The 21828-nt window shown below is 42.0% G+C and overlaps 2 protein-coding genes across 2 annotated transcripts in view; one reads left to right on the top strand and one right to left on the bottom strand.

Moving 5' to 3' along the window:
- Nucleotides 1-15062, bottom strand: part of loxhd1a (lipoxygenase homology PLAT domains 1a) — a gene marked incomplete at both ends in the record, with an annotated part of 84273 nt that extends 69211 nt beyond the window's left edge. Inside the window, 3 exons of the mRNA XM_084047521.1 lie at nucleotides 4643-4723; nucleotides 7760-7874; nucleotides 14756-15062. Of these exons, the coding sequence (XP_083903647.1) occupies nucleotides 4643-4723; nucleotides 7760-7874; nucleotides 14756-15062 (503 nt within the window). The remainder of the gene's footprint in view (nucleotides 1-4642; nucleotides 4724-7759; nucleotides 7875-14755) is intronic.
- The window catches only part of pdcl (phosducin-like), a 104355-nt gene that overhangs the window by 29361 nt on the left and 53166 nt on the right, over nucleotides 1-21828 (top strand). The window lies entirely within an intron of this gene.

The raw sequence follows: 21828 nt of genomic DNA, 5'->3' as shown, positions 1-21828 counted from the left end.
TTACACTTATGCTATTGTGCTCCACTATGTTTTCACATTTCAATGTGTAAACATACAGATGCATTTACTATGTCCATGTGTATGATGCGACAGATTGAATAGCATGTTATTGACTTCATTGATGCAAAACATTTTGTATGAGTGATTAATGTCCCTGAATGGGTTTGAGCCTTATTGTTGTTGTAATGTGTGAACATGATGGCGCTCACAAATTGTGCATTTTGAGACTCGGGCGGAATGCAGTGATTCCGTGCCGCCACGTTAATATTGGAGCGTCGGGTTTATATCCTTAACCCAGCCAGGTTGTGTAGCCTACATAACTCTCTATGACATAACTCCATAACATAGGACAAGCTACTGTAAGTTTGTAGAAAATTACCGAAAATTATCTCGCAGAATCGCTGCTGCGCTGAAAATAGCAGATCCACAAGCTCACAACGCGTCGCAATGGGACCTGTTGTGAGCTTGTAGATCTGCTATTTTCAAATAGCCAACGCAGCCATGCAGATCTGCAAGCTTAACCGAGTGACTGTTAAAGCAGTTTGTTTAAATTACTTTATAAAATGTTATATTTTCACAGGGATTATTTATTAGTGTAGATATACATTTTGGAGTGGATATATGTGTCCAGATGCCTGTCAGACCGTCTGCTCCGCAGGTCTAGAATGGAATAAACGGGCGCAGGCAACGTCAACAACTGGTCTCGGCAGACGTGAGATCTCAGCGTAAAGTAGGATGAAGGCCTCGTCAGGATATATTGATAAATGCCGAAAGGTGCGGTGATATCGCCGTACGTTCATTATTCGGGCTGCACCGCGTTGATAAATGAGGGCCACTGTGCCTTCCTTCCGCCAGACAGCTTTTTGTGTATTTACTATGAATATCGCCCCTATACTTAAGGCTGACAAATAACGTAATACACATCCATTCTCTCTACGTCCTGCGTGTCTGGAGGATGTTGGGTCTTTTGAGCAATTGAGCCAATGTGTATTCTCAGAATCCCATTTCACACTCGAGTGTGAAATGTGTCTGTCTGTGTCCCTCATTCACAGAACCGGTTTTCTACGTCATGACATAAGCGCACAATATAAACAGCACACACATGTCCTGGCCTCGTTCTCTTCATTTTTGATTGTTGAGACAGCAGAGAGGCAGCAATGGCACCAGCGTAAAAAAAAAAGTTTGTCCAGAGCAAACTCATCGACGCGAGGACGCCTAAACGAACGGTAGCCACCGCGATCGACCGCCTAAACCACTTTCAGGACAAGCTGCTTCAGGCTGCAGCATCAGTCCTGCTTGGTAAAATAAAGGCTGAACTCAGTGGACATTGGACAATATTTTGCAATAGGCCTACTCGCGTATAAAGATTTTCCGCTTTCCAAACGGGAACTAGTTGCAGTTTGTATTCGATTCATGGAGGATGGAGGACTCATCAAAGAGCGGGCAGTGGAATTTATTGACACCGCGGATTTAACTGCACGGTGCATCACAAAGCGCTCCTAAAAGAAACCAATCATCTACCAACTATTGTAGGCTACCCGTGTCTAAGCTAAAACATAAACATGTAGGTCGCCTACATAGGCTACTTTGGTAAATAAATCTGGTTATTTGAAGAGGTTATTCAACTCTCCAGCTGTCTATCTGCGACTCTCTCCCCCCCTTGCGCTTCAACTACATGCAAAAAGGCCGTTCGCAGCTCGCGATGCTTAAATGAAGAAATGTGCACGGAAAATCATCTAAAACTATGCGAAATAAACCCCCAAAAAATATCAAAAATAAAAGCGGGGCTTTATTGTGGCTTAAATAGATTCAAGTCGACACTTATTAATGTTTTGGTGCATTCTATAATTTAATACAAAATTCTGATGCCTCTGCAGAGTGATACTGCATGAAGAACTAACTCAGTGTGTAGAGGGGAGGGCGGGGCTTTAGGCTGCGTGGGCGGACACTGGTGTTGGAACAATGGCGGCGGTGCAAACATGTTCAGTTGTGAGAGGGGGCATGTTCAGACCTGAGAGGGGGCGTGAGAGGGGGCGTCTCCCTGCATGAAGCCAGCAACCAATCGGTGTTTGGAGCAAAGAGGGGGCGTCGCCCTGCATGAAGCCAAGTTGCAGCAACCAATCGGTGGCAACGAAGCAATGACGACGCGTTCCAGACCCTTTTTTACCAAGACCGCCCCCTTTTTCCCACAAACAGAGAGTCCCTGACCAAATCACGCCCCGTTACGCCCCTTTTTCGCCTAAGCCACCTCCTCTCTTTATATAGCTCGAGAGGTTAACTCCCACATACCTCACTTGCCTTTGATCTCTCTCCATAGAGGACGGCTCGCTTCGCTTGAGCCGTCCTAAAAAGACAGACGGGATTAAAACACTTATTTATTGAGAAATATGGACTAATACATTGCACAACTACCCCGTAGGACGAGTTAACATTTGGAGCAAGCGGGTAACCAAGCACCTTATGTTTTGCATTTGTACATGTCTGGAGAAATACGGGCTTTGGAGGTGACAAGTCAGTGGAAACTGGGGGGTGGTCGTGGTAGAAAAGCCCCCCCCCCCCCCAATTAGAGAGAGAGAGAGAGAGAGAGAGAGAGAGAGAGAGAGAGAGAGAGACATACACACATATATTACATTTTAGGTAATTTTAGGGCCTACTGGAGTATTACATATTTTCAATACTTTTACTTCTACTTTACTGCATCTCAGAGGCAAATATTGAACTTTTACTCCATACTGTATATATATTAGAAATTATTTGAAACCATGCTTTTTTTTTTTTTGATTATGCAGTTACTTTTTGATTATTATTACAAAACATTCCACCACTTCAGCCTTACAGTATAGGCCTACCTTTATATGTTCTTCGGCTATTTGAAAATAGCTGATCTACAAGCTTGTAGATCTGCTATTTTCAAAAGAGTTTTACACATTTTAAACGCTTGAAAACTACTTTTGTACTTTTTCTCGGGCACACATTGAATAACAGACTTTCACTTCTCAGAAGAACTTAATGTGTGCCCAATGTACATACTTTCAAAATGTACATTGTATGTCTTGCATTCAAAGGCAGCTATTTGCAGTGCTGTGGAATCCTCTCTGTTAAAAATATGAAAATAAATGTATATTGATGATAGAAGTATCCTTGTATTTGTTTATACCGACTACAGAGCTTGGGTGAGTTTACCAGGGTGAACTTCTTCCACTCCTCATGACATCACAAAACGGCTGTGTGTTTTTTAGGGGCGGGGCAGTTTTAGCTGTTCAAACACAGCCTGGGTTTCTGATCCGTTCGGGAGAGCGTCATCAGGTGGCCAGAACCCACGGCCAGAACCAAGGGTGCTGGTGTCACCAAAAATAATTCCCTGCGATCAAGGGCATCATAATTTTAGGGCCTACCCAATAAAACCCTTGATGCGGCGTAGTTTAGCTTATAGGAATAGTTTGTTTGGTGTATCCATCCTTTATTCCAACTCGTAGCGACTGGTGAGACTAAACTAGTAGTTATACTCGATTTAGCATTTGAATGCCAACAGGGGGAACCAAAACAAAGCGGCGCCGAAAAACCGGAACCCGCAACACCCAGAACCACAGGGTTTTTTTCCGTTTTTTGTTTTTTTTCAGTATAGGCGTGGGCTGGCCTACACTGGATCACACAGCCATTTAGAAACGAATACCAGGCTTTCTTCCGAGGTGGAAAGTCTGGTGACGCGTCAAACACTGATTTCCAGAATGTACAGTAGGCCCATATAACCTATACATTGTTTATGATTATACCAAATTATAACATAGGTACTGTTTTTCCCCACATTATTTGGATTGTTAGCGTTTAAAAGTAGTGCTTAATTCTCCACAATACGTTGTGGAGAATCACTACAAACCACAAGGCCATGATTATGCAACATCGCTACAGCCTCTGCATTAAAGCTGTGTTTTCATCCCACGGTGTCACAGCGTATCCATGTTCTACCATCTCTGCTGTAATCTGGTTGCCCGCTTTCACTTTTGTCTGTGTGACGCACGTAAAGCTTGAGTAGCCCCAGCAGTAAGACATAAACCATCAACAACAGATGGGGCTTAACCCAATAACATCACTTAATGAAATCCCCAAAGCAGCCTTGCCGGAAAATGAAAGGGTTCTGACTCAATTTTGTAAGCTGATGTTGTTATTATTGTTCTGTATAGCTGCAACATACAGAAAATGATAGGATTTTCATCGGTTTTGTTTATTTTATTTAGATAGTAGACACAGGAAACACAATGGTCTCCAGTCAGATTGGAAGCGAGGACATTAGTGATTATGTGGTCAATCCAGTAGCTATTGGCATAACCATTGACTTGAATGTTTATTCAATAATTATTTTGAATGTAACATTAGACACTTGAATCCTAGTGTTCCTATTCTGGGATGAACATTCGGGGATAATTAATGATCTACAAACTCAGAAAACGTTGTGGCGTGTTGTGAGCTTCTAGATCTGCTGTTTTCAGCAAAGATATTTAGTGTAGAGTGAAAACATGAGGGTGCCTGGTATAGAGCCCTGCGTGACTTCAGTCAACTAAGTAAATTGATGATATTATTAATTAATTATTACATCATTCAGTTTTAGTATGATAATTGAATCGCTTAGTTCACTATGCAGTACCTGAGCTTCTTGATTGGCCCCACGTTGTGTGTTTTGATGCGGAACACATCCGTCTTATTCTTCTCAAATGCCGTTCGACTCCTGTAATTTTGGAAAGGCACAATGTGAGATATCAAAGTGTGTGCGCGCGTGCGTGTGAATGAACATTTGAGAGGGGGTGGGAGGTGTTAATAATGTTGGGAGATATAGTCCATACAAAGATAAGAGAGCATGGGCTCAAATTAACTCCATATCCTTATTAGTATAATTCCTTCATCTCCAGCTCCTCACAGTGATGAGCCTCCTCCTGCTCCTAAAAATGTGATGGAACCATTTTGTAGATGGTTTGTTTTCCAGTTCAGTTAAAAAAAACACTACAGCAGGGTAAAAACCTGGCAGGCTGCATAAAGACTGACCTCAGATAGTACACCAGGCAACACAGAGGCGGCTAATGAGATCAATAATGGGTGTACTATACTTGTAGTAGATGTAATTTGCATTGACAATACCGTTGTTATACTTGTAGGCTACATGAATCCTGGCACACCTACATCTAACGCACCCCTTGTTAATTTGAATAGATGCAACTGTGTTGCTTTAGTCTGCCATGTTTACCTGCTGTAATTTTTTACTTCAACTGGAAAACAAAATCAGCCTATAGGGCACTGTTTCTCAAAGTTGGTGCCGGGGACCAAGCACCAAATGGACCCGTATGGGACTGTACTCTGAGAGTGTACACATGGAACCAATTAGAGTTAAATTAACACTGAGGGTTTTTACAGTGTGTAGATTGAGGTCCCAGAGATAAGAAAAATAAAATACATATATGTATGAAATGGGGGGTCTGTCGTCTGTGGCCTGCTGCATATCACACTGGGGGGGTCCTCCTTGAAATTAAGACGTGTAATCACTGGCCTAGGGTTTCATGTCCCATTCAGCCATCATCAGAGTGATGAGCCATGGGTCTATGTGGATGACTGAGCTCCTCCTGCACACTCTGCTGAATCAGACACCCTTCCTCCCCGACAATAGAGGGTACCTGCTATTGTCTGTGACCCAGATCTCCTCCTACGCTCCCCTGCCTGCGATAATGGCCAATATTTAATCTGCTGACAAGGACATGGTAGCATGCACTAATTATGGCTCAAAGAGCATACAGTAGACAAGAAGAATCACAGACGGACAGCAGTTGTATAGACACAGACAGCACACACGAACACAGCCTGTCCTGTAAAGAGAGAGAATTCTGAGAAGACATTGCAGAGGAAAAAGCAAACCCTCACACAAACTTTGGAATTCATGCAATTGGAACGTGTGTTAATTACATTGGAATTCCAAACGCTTTGTGTTTTTTGTCTCTGTCTTGATTGATCGGTCAATCAGACAGACAGATGTGTTGAGATCCATACAGTAGCATCCATCACTTACCAGTATCATGCTGAAAAGAGTTCTCTGACGTTAGACATAATACAGGTAGGACCTAATATCTATTGGAGTAAGGTGAAACTCCTCTTCATTGATGTTGTTGTTGTTGTTGTTGCTATGCAATGGAACGACTTTGAAACTGGTGGCACTATTTGGGGGAAAGTCATTACAGGCAAACAAATCCCTAAAAGGTTCTAGAAATGTGTTAAAAGAAAAATGAAGATTTCCAAGAATTTCTAGAAAATCGGAATCTTCAAAATGTTCAGAAATAGTGAAACTATAGCAGATCTGCAAACTCACAATGCATCGTGTCGTGACGTGTTGTGGGCTTGTACTGTAGATCACGCTATTTTCTCTATTTGCCGTGTGACGATGTACAGTATAGGACTCAAGTTGTTATTATAAAGTTGTCTAAATTATAACAAATAAACATTCATTCTATTCCAAAGAGTGCATAAGATTATTATTCATGATTATTATTCATGATTATTGGTTGCTGTTTTGTCTGTGGGGCAGAACAATGCTGCTGCTCCACGGTGTGCGAGTGACAGACAGGGAGTACAGTAGCAGGCCTAACACCTGTGCTGGTATATCCTATCCTGTACACGCAACCTTATATCTACCGGTCCATGTGTGCAGAGATAAGAGCAGCACCGCTTCTCCTGAGTCCTCCTGATAACATCTACAATGGCAGTGAGCTCTAATGCATTATGCATTCTTGTCAATAAATACATCAATCAATAAACAGTAATGACATCGTGGTCTTCTTTCATTTACGTTTGAAATGGAACAGAAGACCTGCCATGTCACGTAGTTCATCCTTACTCCAGATATGCGTCCGAGTGTCCGATTCTACTGTATAGAGGAGAGATTCCTGCACCTCAATTGTACCTCTGGAATATATAGTTGTCCTCTTGCTTCAGAGGTCAGGGTCAGTGTAAATTGCCTACAAGGGCAGGTATACCAATTGTGATAAATACACTGAAGGCAATAACAGTTTAGCAGTGAGGGCTAGCAGTTTGTTCTCTCATTGATTTCATAATATATCTGCCCATCGGAGGTCACAGCAGGTGAGACAACACTTTGTAAGTTGTCCACATAACAGGAATACTCTCTTATACAGCGCCTGAAGTATACGCAGGTGTAAAACAACATAAGCATCTCATAAGACAATACCTCTTCTCTGTGCTGAGGGATTAGAGGAACAAAAAAGGTTAACAGTTAAAAGTTGACATGAATATATATATATTTTCCAATACCTGCTATCCACCTCGCCAAACAACACATACAACATAAACTATGATTGATGTATACAGCACTACAGCACCAGTATTTAAAAGCTATCATAAAAGTGACTCATTAAATCCCAACTCCTTTCCCAGACAATATCACAGTAAGGGTAAAGGCCATTGGACTTTGTTGATAAAAGCAGTGGTTCTCAAAGTGGGGTCCAGGGACCCCCAGGGGTCGTTGAGGGGGGGACCCCAGCTAAATGTTTGATAGTAACCAAATAACCAAATAACTACAAATGGAACCAAATAGACAGGTCCATTTGGTTCTGTTCTTCTCATGGATTTTACATGTGCTTACACAATGGGGGTCCATGGACTAGTTCATATCAAACTGGGGGACCCTGAAATGAAAAGGGTTGAGAATCACTGGTTTATAAGAAATTGTTTAACTGAGTTGAAGGTGTGGGGGAAAAAAACTCACTTGCTGGCCAGGTGCACTTTTGGAGTCACACCATACTCTCCGAATAGACTAACAAAGATATTGGCATCGGTGCCTGCTCCTTTGACATCACCAGTGACAGTTACCACCTCGTATACTAAAAGAAAATGGAGAGAGAGAGAGACAGAGAGAGAGACAGAGAGAGAGACAGAGACAGAGAGAGAGACAGAGAGAGACAGAGAGAGTGTGTGTGTTATGCAACATCTAAATCACAAGGGTGAAGGGACCACACAATACAGTAGGCCTGTCCCCGACTAAGGATTTCTATAGTCGAATCTGATTGGCCAAATGTTGCCTATAGTCGACTAATAGTCGACTAATGCAACACCAAAAAATTAAAAATAATAATATATTTTTTTGATTTTTTAAACTTTTTTTCCTTCTTTTTTTTTTGCATGATTCGACTGAGAGATTGGCAGTGGAATCAGTCTGATTCGACTGCCAATCTCTCAGTCGAATCATGCAAGAAAGATGTTATGCAATAGAGGAACATTCCATTGGGCTGTAGGGGTGCTTAATGTCTGATTTAATATATACTTGCTTGCTTTCTCCCAGTAAATCATGATGTATATCCTATTTTTGGCAAACTATAAGTTAATTAATTTAACAAATTAGGCCAATCTCTCAGTCGAATAATGACTCATAATTCGACTAAGAGATTGTCAGTCGACTCAGACTCCCCTCGGCTGATTAGTCGACTATTGGAATAATCGAGGTCAGGCCTACAATACAGTATCAAATGTTAACAGAAAGACATTCTCGGACATGGTACAATGATGTAAAAAACTTTGCAGCACTGCTTTTGAGCAGTGTAATGTTTCCTTTCATGCATGACTGCAGCGAATCTGCAGTGTCTGCCTAGTAACCATGGTAACATGCCAGCCACACCTGGCTCATGTTTCACCACAGCAATTCATTTGATGAATTTGACAGCTACCAGACAGACAGACAGACAGACAGACAGACAGAGTTTACACCCAGTCACCCACGCATGTATGAACAAGGATGTGTCTCGACAGGGTTGTTTGATAACGCTATAGTTAGCAAGTGTTAAGCCTGATTTATACATATTAATTAACCGCTTTCATCATGGCATCCTTATTTTGGACATGCCATTATATAGGCAAATGTTTTAAAATGTTCAAACATTTTCCCAAAATAGCAGATCTACAAGCTCAGAGGAGCTTATAGATCATCTCTTTTTGAAAACGTTTGAACAGGACTTAAGCGGTTAAGCATGACATTGCACAGTTTCCCCGGAGCCTCCCAAAATAAACACCCTAGTCAGGATTGCTCTACTTATAGCTTATAGCTCAGTAATGGGTCCACACTCCTCGCTCATCCTCCATTCTTTTTCCTGCTATACTTTTCAGTGTTTTCCAATGTGTTGCTGCTATGCCCTTAGTTCAGTGTATTGGAAATCAAGCACCCTAGCAACTTCTTTCTATAGGAACACTCAGGGGTGTCAATTGGGTATGGCAAGGTGCCATCCAGAAAAAAACGCCCAAGTAAGGTGTCTCTTTCCCTTATCTTAATCTCTGGGAGTTGGCCACCCTAACCTTGCCATACCTTAGCTTTTGCTGAACTGACGCCACTGGGAACACTCTGGCGTACAGACACTTGACACCAACTCAAATTAATGAACAGAAAGGGGGGGGGGGGGGGAAGCAAGGTGAGCAGCCATTTCGCTGTCCAACCAACCAGCCATTAAATTTAATTTTAATTAAGTATTTCAACCTGGACCAGGTATAGATGTCAATAGGCCCATATCCGTTGTACCTTAAGGTAACCTCATCTAGGTCAGTGCCATGCTCCTGATGGGATGGAGCAGCAGGGAGCGGTTGAGGTCAGGGACCCCTGGCACGGCCAGCAGCAATGATACGTTGCCAGTGAGACCAAGCGATAAGGCCCAGGGATGGCCGGTGACGGCAGAGGTTGAGGAATAACTCTTTTGTTTGTTTACCCGGTGAAGAGGATTGGACTGTGGCTATACCATAGAGCAGTGGTTCTCAACCAGTGGTCCGGGGACCACCAGTGGTCCTTGAGGGGGTTCCAGGTGGTCCCCAGCTAAACGATGGAGAGTTGGTAACCAAATAGACCCTTCTAGATCTTTAACTCTTGAGAGTGTAAAATGAAACCGATTTTTCCATTTGGTTTCATTTTACGCTCTCAAGAGTTAAATTATTGTTAAACATCTGCTAAACAAGTTTGCCAGTTATCTCTCCTATGGTACCACATCAATACAGCAAGGAATGCTGTCGCCTCACAGCTAGAAGGTCCTGGGTTCGATTCCCACAGGGGACGCTGTGGGCGCTGGGGGCGTGTTCTCTCCTCCGCGTCATCAGTGCCCATACCCTACAGTAGGTGGGGTTGGCGAAAGGGCCTTTCTGTGTGGAGTTTGGATGTTCTCCCTGTGTGTCCTAGGGTAGGTACCCTCACAAAAACATGCAGTAATCCATACTGCCTCCCAACCAGTCAGTTAGCTCTAATGCATTGAAGGAGGCATGAGCTGGGCCCTGGCCTCCCTAGGTTGGCAGAGGGAAGGTAGTGCCCAGGGTGTAGAAAAAATGGGGTTACAAAATTGTGGGATAAAAATAAAATAAAAAAAGCAAGGTATTGTGGACAAAATCTTATCCAACGATAACGATATGTTCTCTGAGTCAGGCTAAATCTCATCAAATGGTGTTCCGTGGCTCAAATGCCGAGTAAATAATGTACCTTGACATGAAAAGGGATGAAAACCACATGCCATAGAGCATGGGAGTGAGTGAGCAGAATCATTCACGAGGCAGAGTCGTCACAGCCATTTTGGCTCAGCCTCTTCCCCAAGATGCTGTCTGTGACGGCCCCATGGCCTCTTGTCAGGGTTTGTGTGTGTGTGTGTGTGTGTGTGTGTCTTATTAATCTGTCTTTTAGTGTGCTGGGACCTGGTTGGAGAGTGGTGGCAATTAAGGATTGGAGGCAGCTGGCCAGGGCCTCCAATCACTATAAAATAGCCACCTTTCCCAGTGCTTCTTTCTCTTCCACCTGGGCCACACCAAGCATGGCCGCATAGAGCATATTGTTTATTTGATTCAGTAATTCGTTTGTTTGGCAGTTTAGTTTCCCTGCCAGGGTTTTGTTGGAGACATTTTGCTTTATCCATTTAAATTATTACTTCTATTTAAAACACTTTTTGCATATATCCCTTGCCTGTTTCCCTTCTTTGTTGTGGTCTGGGAGTCGGACCATAACATGTCCAAGACGCTGGAGGGAAGCAGTGATTTCTTTGACAGAAGACATTACACAACTGTAATGGCCGATGGAAGCATACTGACCACTTCTCTCTAATAGGAATACACTTTTATTTATGGCTGCCTGTCAAGCAAGCAAACACCAAAGCAACTCGAATGACATATATAAAAGAAGTGTCTAAAATGGAGCACAATCGGTGACACTAATCGCAGTTAAAACATAAATTCCCCTAACCCATTCCCCACATCCCATAATAATACAATAACAATAATAGAGCAATGACAACTATTGGCGTGCCCCTAAGCATGATGGGAAGGCTCTCCTCGGCCTGGGACGCTACAGTATTTTGAAAAGGTGTCACTTCTGTCACTTTCACTTTCATTGAAATTGGTGAACTCTTTGCTGTTATGAGATAAAAAAAAATGCCATGATCAAACCTTAATACCCCCTTAAAACAGGGATAACTACCCTGCAAATATTAAAAAATAAGATATTTGAATATTTAAAGGCGGGGTAAGTGATTTTATTTGGTTAAAGTAAGTGTTTAAATAGCTCTATATTCTGATAGTACTCATGGCTACAGAGTGTTTGTTCAGGAGTCTCCTTGTCTCTCCAGCTCTTTCTAATCAGAAAATGCATTTTCAGGTCAGGCTGCCAATTTTATCCAATCAGGATAGATTACTCAGTCAGGATATAGATTAAAAACAAGTGAAATTGGAAGTGATGACACAAAGAAATGAGCTGACAACATTGAAATATCTAACTGTATATTATCACCACTCAATCGTGTGTGTGTGTGTGTGTGTGTGTGTGTGTGTGTGTGTGTGTGTGTGTGTGTGTGTGTGTGTGTGTGTGTGTGTGTGTGTGTGTGTGTGTGTGTGTGTGTGTGTGTGTGTGTGTGTGTGTGTGTGTGTGTGTGCGCGTGTGTAACTATAGTCCATGAGGCCTGATGCCACAGCAGACCTTCATCAGTATAGCTTCCCTGCTATTATCCATTGTGTCTATAAGAAAGGACACATTGGTAACAGTATAGTGGTGTTGTGTTACTGAGCGACAATGTAAGCTATATGTTAAATCCCTACCCTGTGTGGGGTTATGTAGCTGAAAAGCGTTCAATATTGCATGCACAGGAGGGCAAAACAATGGTAAACGGCTTGATTCAAGACACTATGGGCAGTCCTCACACACCATGTACTGTACAACTGACAGGGGGGGGGGGAGGCTCCCTGACGGGATGGGGTTTCCCACCCCTTCAGTAGGCAGTCAGTGGTGTAAAGTAACTAAGTACATTTACTCAATCACTGTACTTAAGTACAATTTTGAGGTACTTTTACTTTAGTGGAGCATTTCCAATGTTCAATACTTTTACTTCTCCACTACATCTCAGAGGCAAATATTGTACTTTTACTCCACCACAATTATTTGAAAACTTTAGTCACAAGTTACTTTGCAGATATACATTATTATATTATAAAACATACATTAACCACTTTAGCCCTGTTTTATATATAGGCTATTTTCAAACATTTTAGTACTTTTACTTTTGGTACTTTAAGTATATTCTGATGCCAATACTTTTGTACTTTTACTCGAGTAACATTTTGAACACCTTTTACTTGTAGCAGAGTATTTCTACATTGCAGTAGTGACACTTTTACTTAAGTAGAAAATGTGAGTATTTTTTTCCACCACTGTCTAATGGCTACGGTTTCAATGCTATGCATGATTCAGAGAGCATTCAGATAGTAGTTAATGTATGAGCATCAGTGTTGTTGTGGCTGAACACTGGGGGAAGGTTTAGTTAACAATGTACACACACACACACGCATACAGTACACACAGTGTTAAGACACATGGCAGACCACAGACCAGCTAATATGCAGAGGAGGAGGAGGAGGTGTGTAGGAAAGGATATGCTGACACCTGATATCTAAGCGATTTGAGAATACTTGATCAGACACAGACATAGAGATCCAATTAAACAGGGGAGAGAGGCCGATTAAAAGGGTATTAACCCATTAAGACCGGGAACGCATCTGTGTCATTTTTAGATTTCTTTGGCTGTTAAAAGAATAGCAGATATTCAAGCTCATAGCGCGGCTATGAGCTTGTAGATCTGATTTTGCAAATCTTTGAATATATATATATTTTTTAAAGCGAACATTTTTAACTCAAATCTTTGCTTCTGGGGATTCTACAAATGTCTTCTAAATCCTAACAGTTTTTTTTTATTACTTATGTTATATATATATCTTAGGACCACCCAAAATTATATGCATTGGGTCGCGGGCCCCCATCTCAAAATGCTTTCAGAAGCAAAGATTCTAGTTAAAAGAGTGTATATACACTCAAAGATTTGCACGCATTTTCATGATTTCCCCCCCCAAAAAATAGCAGATCTACAAGTTCATAGCGTGGCACTCGGTGCCACGCTATGAACTTGTAGATCTGCTATTTTCAAATAGCCAAAGAAATCTTAAAATGACACAGATGCGTTCCCGGTCTTAATGGGTTAAGAGAAAGAGACACACCACACCTGATAAAATCAGATGGACGGTGGCCTAGGAAAACTGACCAGAGACATCTATCCTCTCCCTCTAAATGTTGTTTAACCACAATCACTTAACCGATCTGTACGCCCATTACAGGCTAGAATATATTACTGTACACTGAACCCAATGAACCCATTGAGTTGAGCACGGACAAATGGGCCATGGAGGAAAGCTGAAAGACAGGCAGGCCATTCAAATGGCAACGTGATCGGCTGAATAACCTTTTCGTACTGTAATACAGTATGTAAATCAACATTATTTTTTCCCCCTTAAATTTTCATCCCACGATTTTTGTAACCCATGTTTTTTTCACCCAGTGCCATTGCCTGAGCTGTAATCCTGGCCGCTACCCTCCCTCTGCCAGCCTGGGGAGAGCCCCGAACTGAGCTCATGCTTGTTTTTTAAGTAACTGTCAATTCACTTCACCTCTGTGCCAAATACTGATTTTGGTCAATGTAGTAGAAGGTCAAATTCAGTCATAATATGAGGACAAAGAATTCCATGAACTGCCCTTAAACACTTGAGCCCTGCCTATTTTATTACTTTGACTATATTCAGAAATAGTTGATTTCACACACATGTCGAAGGTTTTCCCCCCATAATTACATGCCCAAAATAGGGCTGTCAGGGTTCTGTTCTATTCTATTATAGGGATGTGTTTCTGGCTCTCAGCCATGTCTGTGGCCTCGGCGTTGTTCCCAGCCCATGGGCCCTGCACCCAGCACCTGTCTGCCAGCCTCCCAGTCTCTGTTCAGCGTCATTCATGTGGAACATACCTGAGCTTTCACCCAAGAACAATCACAGGAGGATCTCCCAGCATAGCAGGGTGTCCCATGCTAGCCTGGCATGGCCAGACTAATATCACTGCGTAGATAATATTAGTCTGGAATCTCTGTGTGGAACGAACCTGCATTTCCAAAGGGGCGAATTCAAACAATGGCTCTGGTGATAAACCCGCCCCCCATAGTTGCATACTGGGCCCTGATTGGTCCCTCACCACTTCGGAGGGAGTGAAATCCAATCACAGCTGAGCGGTTGCCAGACCAAATCTGCCGAGGGCAATATTTTTTTTGCAATGGCAGATTCATCTGGTTTCCAGGCTATATAGTAGGGTGTCCCATGCCATGCTCACAGATAACAATTGTAACATCTTAGGTTTGACTGTAGGTGTTGCGTGACATGTGATTCCTACCTTTCTTCTTGTGGTACTCGTCATCGTAATCGTCCGATGAGTCCGTCAGGTAGTTCAGAAGCTGGGTCTGGTAGAGCTCGGCGTAGTCCACCTGCTTGCTCTTTTTCTTCCCCTTTTTCTTTTTGTCGTCGTCGCTATCTCCTCCCTTCTTTGACTTCTTCTTGTCCTTGCCCTTCTTCTTCTTTTTCTTGGAATCCCCCTCTTCTTCGTCGTCGTCGTCTTCCTCTTCCATCAAGGAGTCTTCGTCGTCGTGAGACTTCTTCTTCTTTTTCTTCTCTCCATCTTTGGACTTGCTCTTGGAGCCCATCTCCGCCGCCTTTGGTTCCTCTGAAGGTGATTTTTTGCTCTTGCTTTTCTTCTTCTTGTCGTCCTGACCTCTGTCGGTCACTGCCTCTGTACGCTTCTCTGATGTCTTCCTCTTAGACTTGATGTCATTGTTGTTGTTCTGCTCGCTCCCTTCCTTCTCATCCTCAATCACACCATCTCCTCCTCCTCCAGGGTCATCGTCAGATTTGCCTTTCTTTTTTTTCTCTTTGGTCTTATCGCTGCTTTTTTTCCCCTTCTTCTTCTCCTTCCCTGAGGACTCGTGGCCCCCGGAGCCCTCTGCGGTCTTGTGTTTCCCCTGGCTCGTCTCCGACGGGTCTGCGGTCTCGCTCCTCTCTTTCGCTTTTGGCACGCCGTCATCCGCCTCTTCAGTTTCTTCTGAACGTGTGGATTTGTCCTTCTTCGAGGGCATCTTTAATTCATCCACTTCCCTGACCTTTCGTTTCGTAAGAGCTGCCTTGAGTTTCTAACGCTGTAAGACAATTCATTTGACCTGTGGCTGCTGAGAGGCGCTGCGGGGCCACTGAACCCGGGGTTCAGACTCAGAGACTGACTCAGGGGCCACTGCCAGAGCGGCGCCGGCCCATATAGCCGCCACACACACACACACACACACAGACACACTCATGAAAGATTACTGCCACCTCAGCAGTCACGTGACCACAGGGGAGAAAGCCCTGTGAAAAAGGAGCCTTGCACAGAGAACTTATCCTCTCTGCTACGGCACTCTCCATTATTCATGGTGTCGGGATCGCTTTACGTACGGGCCGGGGGCGTCTCGCTTTTACTCGCACGCACGCACATGCATGCCATGCACGCTCGCTGGTATGCATGCACACGCACTCTGGTATGCATGCACAAGTATGTGTTTACGTGCGCGTGAGGGTTCAGGTGCATGCAGGTGCATACATACACTGAACTGAACTCAACCTCCTTAAGTGTAAAACGATTGAACTTGACTAGACCACAGTCTAGGCCCCAGTGAACCCAGCAATCAGCTGTCCAATCCTTAAAGGGATAGTTCACCCCCAAAATGACTTTTTTTTCTATCGATTAGTCACCCCATGGAGACTTGAATTCATGGATTTCTTTGAGTTTTTGTCGCATTCCTAAGCCAATAATTTGATGGGGGAAAAAAAATGTTTTTTTGTGTGAACTATCCCTAATATTCTCTGGCACTGCTCATGTAAAGCATGAGGTGGTCTGTTGGTTGACGAAGTGCACTTTCAAAGTGTACTTTTTCCTGCTCAATGACACTTTTTGATGGAAAATATATTGTTGTTGACTGTTTCTTCACTCAAGATGTCACTGTCTCTGACATCTTGCAATTTTACACGAGAATGAAAAACACCCACATACTGTCATCACTTGCCCGATGAGGAAATGATGTTTAATCACGTTTTGGTCAAAGACGTTGCAATCATATGTTTTTCTTTATTGAGCAAGTGAAGGCAGTTTTTTTTATTTTTTCATCTGTACATGTATACTCCCACACACCTGTCACAAAGATGTTGAGACATTTGGTTGCCAATATTATAATATTAAACTGAAATACAGTAAAATAAAAGCTACAGTAGCCTATATGACATTTACGTCCATAGCAGAAACATTTTGAAATGGGACCAGATGTTGGTTGATATGGAAAGAACTGCTGCAGTTCCATAAACTTGAAATACAAATCTGCACCTGTGTATGAGCCAAATCATTCCATTAGCTTTATTGCTGTCACCTGATACCATATGATCTAGCTTCTAAGGCTGTCTAGGGGAAGGGGTGCAGGAGAAGGGCATATTAATGGTAACATATATTATCTATCAGCATTTGATAGCCCAATCCATGAATGACAGTAGCCGACAAAGCTCATTTGACCTACTGAAATTACATGACTGTAGTACGTGTCATGCTGCAGTCATAAGCCACATCATAGCAGGAAAAAAACATGGAAATGTTGCTTTAACTACCACAAATTGTTTGTTTTTTTTGGCATTTTTTTGATGTTGATGACATTCCCAAAATAGGGCCACCAAGTTGGAAGTTGTTAAGTAATTAATTAAGCAAAAATATTAATATCATAGTATTTTCTACTGCACACGCACACGTGCGCGCACACACACACACACACACACACACACACACACACACACACACACACACACACACACACACACATACACACACCCACACGTGCGCGCACACACACACAAAAGATCAGTGAATGAGTCTTAAAATTCAAACAGGTTTATTTACAAACACAATACCCGGTATAAAGAATGACACAGAATCCAGTCAAGAAGAAGCACTGTTGAAGTTGTTCTATGCTTCGCGTCCATTCCATAATACAGACATTCCATTCCATGTACTGTACATACAAAGTCCCTTTCCTTTTCTATTAATACAGGTGGGCAGTCTATAAAATGATTCTAAAATTCAAGAATAAAAATACAGTAGAGAGGCCTAACACTCGGGGAAACATACAGTAGGAGGAGTGAATATAGGATGCATACTCAGGCTGGGGGCCTCTGCTGTATCTTTATTGAGTGTTTTAGGAGAGTCAGCACATCGCTTATGAGATCACGCAGAGACGACAATTGTAGGTGTTATCTCCATTCCAAAATATCAAACCAATAAATACTGTATTTTTGGTGTGCTCGTGCTGATGAAAGTCACATCTTTCATGCACACACACTGTATAAATCTGTCTGTATACTGTAGATTAAAAAGGAGACAATAATTTAGATTAGTTAGCGGTTATTTATTTGAGTGTGAAGGGGCAAATGCGTTGCAGATGTGATGACTGTTCAGTGACACTCATGACGGTGATTTTAAAAACAAGCAAAATTATATAGTTTTTGTAGGTCTTGCTTTTTCTACGGACCTGCACATTCAATTATGTAAAAAGAAGGGATATGACAATGCAGCAGCAGTAAAGCAAATTCACTTCACAAAGCCATAACAACCATTTTCAGTCTTTCATTTAACATCGATAAAAAAATGCATCCAATATTACATCTTCATAAATCCATAGATTTGTTTTCTTCGTGTATATCTCAAAATGCACTGTGAGTTGTATAGCAGAGGTTTAAGTGTAAACATATTTCAGTGATCATCGAAAGCAGGCACACACAAAGCCAAGTATAGAAAGTCATGCACGGCATTACATGATCATGAATGGAGTTCTATCTTACAAGGGGGGAGGGAGGCAGGGGGGAACATTTTCAGTTTCAAATTGAATTGAAGAAGAGAACTGCACGATTCCTTTATCTGAGAGAGTTTTTGTTTGAAGTCTGTTGATTCAAAACAATAGAAGAATGAGAGGTTTTGACATTTACATACTCAAGATAAACAATCCAATGTGGGTGAAGTGCATATCAGTGAGGTGTTTGATATCTCATAAGGCAGCATGGTTTAAGACAACAATGACAAGAGGCTGGGTTGCTCAACAGTGCTCTGAGCCTGATTTATACCTTGTTACGTGCATCGTGTCTCACACCGAAAATAGCCATTGTCCGTGTGAGACACCGCCGCGCAGCTAGGTATAAATCAGGGGTGATAGGATGACCTTATAGTAGTTGTAAAGTTGCTATGGTGGTGTCATTATAAAATATCTCTGGTCTTTAACCACTATGACGAGCCTTAAAAACACTCTGTTTTTTCCAAAAGAAACATTAGATTAATTTCCAGTGTTTTAATTTAATGGAATAAAATAGACCACTTAAAAAAAGGCCAGTGTTTAAAAATGTTAATCTAGAGTTAATTTGGTGAATAGGAAATAGATTAACAATGCTAGACAACTTAAAGTCACAGATATGATGTGTGAAATATTTTTTTTTAATTCTATTTTCTTTTTGAATTCAATATCCATGTGTATGTATTTTTTCTTGTGTTTTTTCTTTCTTTTTTACACAAACAACAAAAGCTGCCACATCCACAGAGTGTCTGAGAGAAATGGAGAAGTGATGGGGAAAGGGGGGGGCACCGCAAAATCCTCAGTATTAATTCAAATTTGACCCTCAAAAGGAGACCCTAAATAAGCACTTTTACCCTTACAGATCCATTTTCTTATCACATTCAAAGTCCTAACAGTTCCTGGGTGTGTGTGTGTGCACATAACAACTGGACTGGAAGGACAACAACAGTGAGTCTGTTTATGCCGGTAAAGGACAGAGCAGTATGGAGATAGATATGATGCAAAATTCACGAGCACATGCTTTTTTTTTGCCACATTGCAAATTCCAACCTAAAACTGTTCAGATGGCATATTACGATCGCTCGAATCAAATGTATTAGTCAATTAGCCAGAGCCCCAAAATTGAGCAATGATTACCGAAAGAGTGGGCAAAACCATACCTATATTAAATTGTTCATAGGGTCAATATAAGTAAATAAATATATGATAACCTCTCCACAGGAGCAGCTTTTTCATATTTATCACACATTTTGTTATTTTCCCCATACGTACATGACAGGTGAAAAAAATCACAAAATTTAAAAAAAAGTTATCATAATGAAACTTCCCCAGTTGATTACTTACATGAAGACAATGATTTATTGTATTAGAAGTTTTCTGAAATTGTATATTTAGATATGCAAATTAGGCATTATATAGGAAAACATGCCCTAATTTGCATATTTAAATATACAATTTCAGAAAACTGATAACTATGAAAAAGCTGCTCCTGTGGAAAGGTTATCATATATGTATTTACTTGTATTGACCCTATGAACAATTTAATATAGGTATGGTTTTGCCCACTCTTTCGGTAATGAAATCTTGTCTGGCTCATGGACTATATGCTCGTGAATTTTGCAACATATCTATCTCCATAGAGCAGGCCGTCAGGTCCTTGGGTGTGTGTGCAGCAGACTACTGAAGATGTTCTACACAGTACCATTTTGTTCTTTGCTGTGGCGTTGCTGGCGAACGTCAACGCTGCGGAGCTGCGTGAGCTCGACCAGGCTGGTGAGGAAGGCCAGTGCTGTGTCGTTGTTGGCCCTGCAGCTGGACTGACAGTCTCTTGAGGCAGTGACAGAGAGGAGGACGAGGGACAACATTCGAGACCGTCCCAGACCAGCCCTTCGGCCCCTTTCCTATCCTCTCCATGAGCTGTGTGGCAGAGGGACAACCCCTCCCATATCCCCTGTGTGTGTGTGTGTGTGTGTGTGTGTGTGTGTGTGTGTGTGTGTGTGTGTGTGTGTGTGTTTGTGTGTGTGTGTGTGTGTGTGTGTGTGTGTGTGTGTGTGTGTGTGTGTGTGTGTGTGTGTGTGTGTGTGTGTGTGTGTGTGTGTGTGTGTGTGTGTGTGTGTGTGTGTGTGTGTGTGTGTGTGTGTGTGCGTGTGCGTGCAGTGGTGGAACAAGTACTCAAATTGTTTACTTAGGTAAAAGTATCAATACTGCAATGTAGAAATACTCTGTTTCAAGTAAAAGTCTGGAATTCTAAACTTATCGAGTAAAAGTACAAAAGTATTGGCATCAAAATGTACTTAAAAGTACCAAAAGTAAACGTACTTTGTGCAGAATGTCCCGTCTAAAATGTGTAAAAGGCTTTTGAAAATAGCAGATCTACAAGCTCACAACGCGTCGCCATGCGACGCGTTGTGAGCTTGTAGATCGGCTCTTTTCAAATAGCCAAAGTTTACATAGGGCTGCAGTGGTTAATGTATGTTTTGTAATAATTATCAAAATCTACAAAGTAACTAAAGTTTTCAAATAATTGTAGTGGAGCAAAAGTACAATATTTGTTTGTCTCAAGTAAAAGTATAGAAAAATGGAAATACTCCAGCAAGTAAAATCCTCAAAATTGTACTTAAGTAATTAGTTACTTTCCACCACTGTGTGTGTGTGTGTGTGTGTGTGTGTGTGTGTGTGTGTGTGTGTGTGTGTGTGTGTGTGTGTGTGTGTGTGTGTGTGTGTGTGTGTGTGTGTGTGTGTGTGTGTGTGTGTGTGTGTGTGTGTGTGTGTGTGTGTGTGTGTGTGTGTGTGTGCGCGTGTGTGTGTGTGTGCGGTTTATTCTGGGTGGGGTTGGTGGGTGTGCTTGTGAGTGAGTATAGTCTATTAATATATCTATGTATTGTTGCCTGGTTTAGTGCTGTATTTATTGCTGTATTTATTGTTTATTGTGCGCGTTGTACTTTTACTCTTCTTACTCTGTGCTGCTGTAAACACCCTGAATCCCTCTGGGGGATTAACAAAGTGTTATCCTATCCTATCCTATCCTTAACTGTGTCATTATAGGCAATAATTTGCATTCATTTCAAAATAGCAGATCTACAAGTTGCATTACAACATGTGAGCTTGTAGATCAGCTACGCCATCCTACGACGAAGTATAAAATAGGGCTTAAAGGAGTAGTTCACCCCAAAGAATACTTATTTTCTATCAATTACACACCCATGAAGCCTTGAATTCATGAGATTGTTTTTGTCTCATTCCTTAAGCCAATAATTTGATGACCGGCGTAAAAATGCTAATGTCTCCGGTAGGAGACTCAAAGTTGACACTTTGAGTCTCCTACCCGAGCCACCACCTGTCATCAAATTATTGGCTTAGGAATGCGACAAAAACAAAAGAAAATCACCGTGAATTCAAGTCTCCATGGAGTGACTAATCGATAGAAAAAAATAGTCATTTTGGGGGTGAACTATCCCTTTAAATGGTTAAACTAACACTGAGGATTTCGCCGTGCAAATCTAGAAGAGAGAGAGTGGGGACATGATGGCCCTGTTTCAGCGTAACTACTTGTGCAATGTTG

This window comes from Gymnoscopelus microlampas, assembly GCF_963454915.1.
Source record: "Gymnoscopelus microlampas genome assembly, chromosome: 21".
Lineage (NCBI taxonomy): Eukaryota > Metazoa > Chordata > Actinopteri > Myctophiformes > Myctophidae > Gymnoscopelus > Gymnoscopelus microlampas.
The sequence above is the reverse complement of the archived record's forward strand: the minus strand, read 5'-3'. Positions and strand labels throughout refer to the sequence as shown.